At 56.3% G+C, this 6,099-nt stretch overlaps 1 protein-coding gene across 1 annotated transcript; it reads right to left on the reverse strand.

Annotated features, from left to right (window-relative positions):
• Positions 1–3,644: 3,644 nt before the first annotated feature.
• RNF186 (ring finger protein 186) lies at positions 3,645–5,683 on the reverse strand. The gene has a single exon (XM_028511261.2). It carries the CDS (start codon positions 5,488–5,490, stop codon positions 4,786–4,788), a length of 705 nt encoding a protein of 234 aa, XP_028367062.1. The 5' UTR covers positions 5,491–5,683; the 3' UTR covers positions 3,645–4,785.
• Between the last annotated feature and the right edge of the window lie 416 nt (positions 5,684–6,099).

Here is a 6,099-nt window from a genome sequence, read left to right on the forward strand (position 1 = left end):
GTGGACCAGCCAAGGGGCATGGTGCAAGCACAGACACAGGGCAGCTACTCTACTGGCTTCCTAGGGCCGCCCTACAAGGCGCCACACACCTTGCTGATTAACCAACAGGAATGTGTGGGCTCACACAGTACGGAGGCTGGAAGTCCAAGGTCAAGGTGTCACCAGGGCTGGTTCCTGCTGAGAACTCTGGGAGCACCTGTTTTATGCCTCTCTCCCAGCTTCCGGTGGCTTGCTGGCCACTGTCGGCTTTCCTTCGCTGCTGCTGCATCAGTCTGGTCTCTTCGTTGTCATGTGACCTCCTCTCTGTGTGTCTTCATGTCAATTTCCCTCTGCGTCTGTGTGTCTCTGGGCCCAAATTTCCCCTTTTTGTAAGGTCATCAGTTTCCCCTTTTTGTAAGGACATACTGTTTCAGGGCCCACCCTCATGACTTTGCTTTAACTCGTCTCTGCAAAAACCCATTCTCCAAATGAGATCGCATCCTGAGGTCAGGGCTTCACCCTGTCTTCTTTTGGCCACGGAGACACAATTTAAGCCATAACAGGCGCATTGCACATACTAGTTTTCTTTCCCCATCAAAGTTCCTTGCTGGGTAAATTAAACACCCTGCTCAGTACTTGAAACGGAGCAGAGGCTCAATCCGTATTTGCTGAACAAAGGAACGCATGGACGGATCCTAGGTTTCCCGGCGTTTGGAGTTCCTCAGAGTTCTCTACCGACCTGGGAAGCATTGCCCCTGTTTGAACAGTGATCCCAAGATCTTCCGACCAGAATAGAAAGTTCATAAAAATCGCCGCAGGCCATTTTGAGAACGGGTATCTGATTTCTCTTTGAATGCGCTCTGTGCTGTTTCTGAGAAACTGGAGGGACGTTTTCTCATTCCTGGAAAGGCTGCCCTTTGCCACGGACAAAGACTTCATTGTTCTAGCCAAGGCTGACAGACTTCCTCCAGGCGTCCGCAAAGAGGTTCCAACAACGGCCGGGGGCTGGAAGATAAGAACATGGAGGTGGGTAATGGGACAGGTGGGCCCCCACAGCCCTCCGTCCCAGACACCCACTAAGTCAGGAAGCTGCAACCACACGGAGGAATGATATTTCTTCTTAATTCTTCACCTTTCCGGCCAGGCGGAGCACATGCCTCGAGCACTTATGATGGACCAGAGATGTTCCTTCTGATGAAGCCAAGTGACTCAGAGTCCACACTCTGGAGCCGGACTCCCACGTGCGGTCTAGCCTTGGCCCCACCACGGCCTCAATATGGGATCTCCAGCGAGTGGCCGAACCTCTCTGTGCCTTGGCATTCCTGTTTGTCATTCGGGGGTGATACCAGTGCCTACCTTAGAGCATGTGTGCTAGCATGTAATATACTTCACACAGGGCATTCCAATCACGTTAGCCATGTCAAACCATCACGTCATTATTGTTTTATTATATTTTGCTGACGACACTGCTGATGCTGAGGCTGGTCTTGGGAGAGGTGAATCATAGTGGCCAGGTTTTAATAAACTTCCTTATCAATGACTGAATAACACAAGGGGAGTCTGCTGTTATCATCTTGTTAGGGCTTTCTAAGACTCAGCTCAGCTCCCTCTCCCCCTCTTTTCATTTTTCTGCTTTACCTCCTGGTGACCCTAAGTGCTCAGTCGTGGGCTGCTTCATGAACTCCCCCAGCAACCCTCTGGAGCACGGATTCTAAGCTCCGTCTCACGGGTAAGGAACCCGGGACTCCGAGAGGTAAAGTGACTTGCAAGTGGTGAAGCTGGACTTTGAACCGGATGTGCTTCACTCCAAGGGCACAGATTAGGGAGATGCGTCTGATGGGGATGAGATTTGCTCCACCCCCCACCCCCCACAGTTCTTCTTCATCCTTCGGACCTCCCCTTACAACCCAAGCACAGAGTTCTCCACAAGACTGGCCTGTCCTGGGCAGTGCCCCGCTTTGGACTGGCCTGTCCACCCCATCCTCAAGGCCAGCTCCCCGCTGACTCTCGCGCTGGACAGGCCGCAAGAAACCCATCCCCCAAGGAGGTCCACGATGGATGGTAAAGGCTACCCATTAGCAGACAGGCTTCTTGGCCAGGAGCACTCTGAATGGCCAGGGAGACCCTGGGAGGTGTGGGATGTCCTCCTCAACTTTACTGTGAGCAAATGAAGGCCCAGGGATGCTCTGTAACTGGCCACACGCTGGGCCAGCACTGAGCTTTGAACCTTGGCCTGCCTCTCGGGTCGCTTCCACTTGTACCCGTTCTCAGCGCCACCTGTTTCCTCTGCTCCCCTGCTGGGCAGCCTGAGCAGGTATGGGCCTCTGGCGCTCTCTGCTCCCACACTGCCAGGGGCCAGCTGGGCTTGGAAGGTCATGGTGACAGCAGTGTCAGGACATCTTTACTCAGGGGCACGGGGGCCTGCCGGTTGGGGACCGTGTGACAACAGAGCTCCCTGCAGGAGAGGCTGGGCCTGGGTGGTAGAAGCCTGCAGAAGAACCACCTCGTTTGTATCACTGTCTTTTCTTTCTCTTTAGCGCAGACAACAGGTTCTGAAATTCTCTAGCCTCTCCGAGTGTCTGACCACTGGGCTTTGGGGGGCTCCGGAGCTTAGTTTTCTGTTCTCCCTCGCAAGCCCACAGGTGGCAACCAGCTTCCTGGTGGTGCTGGAACTGCACGCAAAGGATGCAGCGTGGCGGAGTAGAGAGAGGGCCCTTGGCGAATGCCCCGGCGAGCTCTGAAAGCGGCCGGCTGTGCAACCGGAGGCAGATGAATGTACCTCTCTGATCCTCAGTCTCCTCATCAGCAAATGGTCTCTGCTGCACAGGTTGTTATTTAAGGCAGTACGGCAGGGCTTGGCACAAAGCAAAAACTCAGTAAACATGCGGCCACCATTATTAAGGTAGAAACAGCATGTCGTTAATCTTGGTAAAGGTTTTCTTGTCGGCGGAGGGTCCAAGAACTAGATGAGATGGGAGTGGTTGTACGTGGGGAGAGAACATTCTTTCCCTTTCCTATTGGCTCCCACCCCAGAACCGCATGCCCAAGGCCAGGCCAGGAAACGCCAAGCCATTCTTGCTATTCGCTCGTCCTGGGGGACAAGGCGTTCTTCAGGCCCACTTGGCCTTGGCTTGACAGCGTGCGCGACGCACACTCACGTACACGCTCACGCTCTCTCTCGGCACCGGCAGTCAGCGAGGCCCACAGCGTGGGGTCGCAGAGCTACCCTGGGAGGCCTCCTAAGAGAAAGAGGAAGGCCTCCGGATGTCAAGGACAGCTCAGTGCATCATCCATTCTTAACATTTTGACTTTTCTTTGTGAGAGGCCACAGGGAATGTGACCCGTGCACGTGTGCATGTCCATTGTCCGGGGTCCCAGTGTGCCCTCAGCTCTGGGCTGCAGGGGTGTTAGGAATAGTCCAGTTCTACCAGCTCATTTCGGGGGAAAATGAGGCTCTGAGAGGCGAGATCTTGTTCGGAACGCAGGGCCGACCCGTGCTCCAGCGGCAGAGCTCTTGCCTCTGTCCCCGACAAAGGTACCGTCACCATAACGAGTCTCCAGGAGGAGGAGGGGGAGGCAGGGCAGTGGATTGTGCTGGGAGAGTCCCTCTGAGGTTCCAATTACGGGGCCTTTGGAAGGAAATAACGTCTGCTTTCACCCTCCACTGCCCTGCACCCCACGGGCCCCCCTGGCTGAGGCGTGACCTGGATGAGCATGGACAGTCATTCCCTCCAGCAGGAGCCTCCTCTAGGTTACAGAGCAGAAATGACCGAGAAAAGACACGAAAGCCTCTCTGATGACCGTGACTCTCAGGGTGAGGCGGGAAATGTGGGGTTATTGGAGACGACTGTTGCATTTACGAGGCTTCTTATCTTTATGACAAAAGCTCAAAGGAGACTCGAGATGCAATAATAAAGAAGCACCCAAAAGATTTGGCTCTGGGGTGTGGGACTGTGCACCAGGTGGGCAGCTGGGCCACGCTGGGGGAAGCCCTCGTGACTCCGAGATTCTCTGTTAAGTCAGCGCCGGATGACACGGAGCCGGGAAATCCTGGTGGGGATGGTGGGGGATAGTCCAAGACTCACCTGCATCCCTGCCACCCTCCCCAGCTCTGTCAACTAAACGTGGGACTTACCCAGCGCCATCAGAAGCACCTCTTCCTCACACAGGTTCTCCCTCTCTCTCCATTCTTAGGGAAAAGGAGGGTGGGACAACTCAGGGGAGGAAACAAATGGCCAGGACCGTTGGCAAGGTGGGGTGGGCACGAGATGGGCAGCATTGGCGGGGGGTGGGGGGGAAGGTTGCGGAGCACGGGAGGGCTTCCCAGGGGCTCTGCCTTCTCAGGAGGGAAAACATGTAGCAGCCAGAAATATGAACAAACTCTGCCAAACACAAAAACCCAATCCCAAACCAAGCAATACAATAAAACCGGCTACATAAATTGGAAATACACAAAGAGGAGTTTCCGGCTCTATTTACTTTTCAGTAACATTACTATTGAAACACTTTCATCAAGGCATCGAACGGACAACCCGGAGCTTCGGGAGGAGAGGAACAGGGGGTCCTCCCTGGCAGTATGCAAGTCCGCTGTGCCTCCTCGCCACCCCAAACGGTGCCGCTGTGCCGTCCCTGGGGCAGGCATGAGTCTATCGCCCGAGCACGCAGTTCTAGACCCAAGACAGCCATTCTGGCTTTAGCTTGCAGGTCTGACTGGCACTTCTCCTCCTGCGGGAGCCAGTCTTACTTCACAGCCCCTTACCCTGTCCACTGTGGGACGCAGAGGCAGAAGGTGCCGTGGGCGCGTGGTCAGGCAATGGAAGAAATCTCGCTGTGCTTCTGCTCGCTGCTGAAGAGAGTCCTGGGGGAGGGCCGGCAGCTGCCCTGGCTGCTGGGGTGACAGCAGAAGAGGGTGGACATCAGCAGGGCCAGGGAGACGATGAAGGTGAGCGCCCACTGCGTGACGCCGGGGTAGATGAAGGGCAGGATGAGGACGATGAGCAAGGCCAGTAGGAGCACGTGTGCCACCAGGCGCCGCGCTGCCATGCGGTTGACACTCGCCACGTCCTGCCCATCCTCTCCTGCCAAGCTGGGGATCCCTGCCGTCAAGGTGACAGGATTCGCCAGCTCCTGAGGACAGAGCCGCATCTCTGGGCACGGCTGGGCTAGCTGCCCCACCACGGCCTCCTGGTCACGCAGGCTGCAGATGAGGCCCCCGGGGACGGCGGTGGCCTTGCGGCATACCGGGCAGTGGATGAACCAGGTGTTGTCCTGCACGCACAGCAGGAGCTTCAGGCAGACGGCGCAGAAGGAGTGCTGGCAGCCCAGCAGCTTGGGCGGTCGGGCAGAGCTGTAGGGCTCCCGGCACACCAGGCACTCCAGGTCGTGCTCCGAGAAGCCGCAGTGACTCTCAGCAGGGCCCTTGGTGTTGGTGGTGGTGGCTCCCGCGGAGATGGGCTGGGGCTGATGTGGGGCTGGCTGCTGTGGGACCTCAGCGCAGGCCATTCTGGACATGGGAGCCGGCGGGACTGGCAGCTTAGGGCCCCAGGGGCATGGACAAGGTGCTGCTGGGATACAGATGTAGTCTGACCTTGGTGAGGTGGGGCGTATGAAGCCTTTTTCCTTCTTGTTAGGTGCCTGGTGACAGCAGCTGTCTGGCACCACTCTCCCAGGGAGGCTCAGCTTGTCTCTGGGCTCGTGTTCTCTCTTCGGTCATTATTATTTCTTTCCTGGAGTTAATCAGTAACCAGCAGGCCGGGAGACTTTGAATTACCTGATAGAACGGCCAAAGTGGGCAGGGCCAGGGGGTGAATCAGAACTTTCCTTCTGGGGCCAGGTGCCTCAGTGGTGCCTTCGGACAGAAGACGTGACTCGTGAGTTTGGGATGCATGAGCAATTCCGCCGCCACCACCAGCCCGCTGCTGGGGCCTTTGAATGTGCAGATCTCCAGCCCCCGGACCCAGACGCCAACCCAGCAGGCTGGACAGGGTCTGAGAACCTGCACAGTGAGCAAACATTGTCATGCTAATGCAGGTGGACCAGGGGACCCCGCTTTGAGAAACACAACCAAAGTCGGTCTTAGACGAAACCTTTCAGATGTCAGGATCAGTGGGAGAAACGTTT

Source organism: Phyllostomus discolor, chromosome 5, assembly GCF_004126475.2.
Source record: "Phyllostomus discolor isolate MPI-MPIP mPhyDis1 chromosome 5, mPhyDis1.pri.v3, whole genome shotgun sequence".
Classification (NCBI taxonomy): domain Eukaryota; kingdom Metazoa; phylum Chordata; class Mammalia; order Chiroptera; family Phyllostomidae; genus Phyllostomus; species Phyllostomus discolor.

Coding starts and splice junctions, on each gene's coding strand:
- RNF186 (XM_028511261.2), bottom strand. CDS start 5,490: ATGTCCAGAATGGCCTGCGCTGAGGTCCCACAGCAGCCAGCCCCACAT.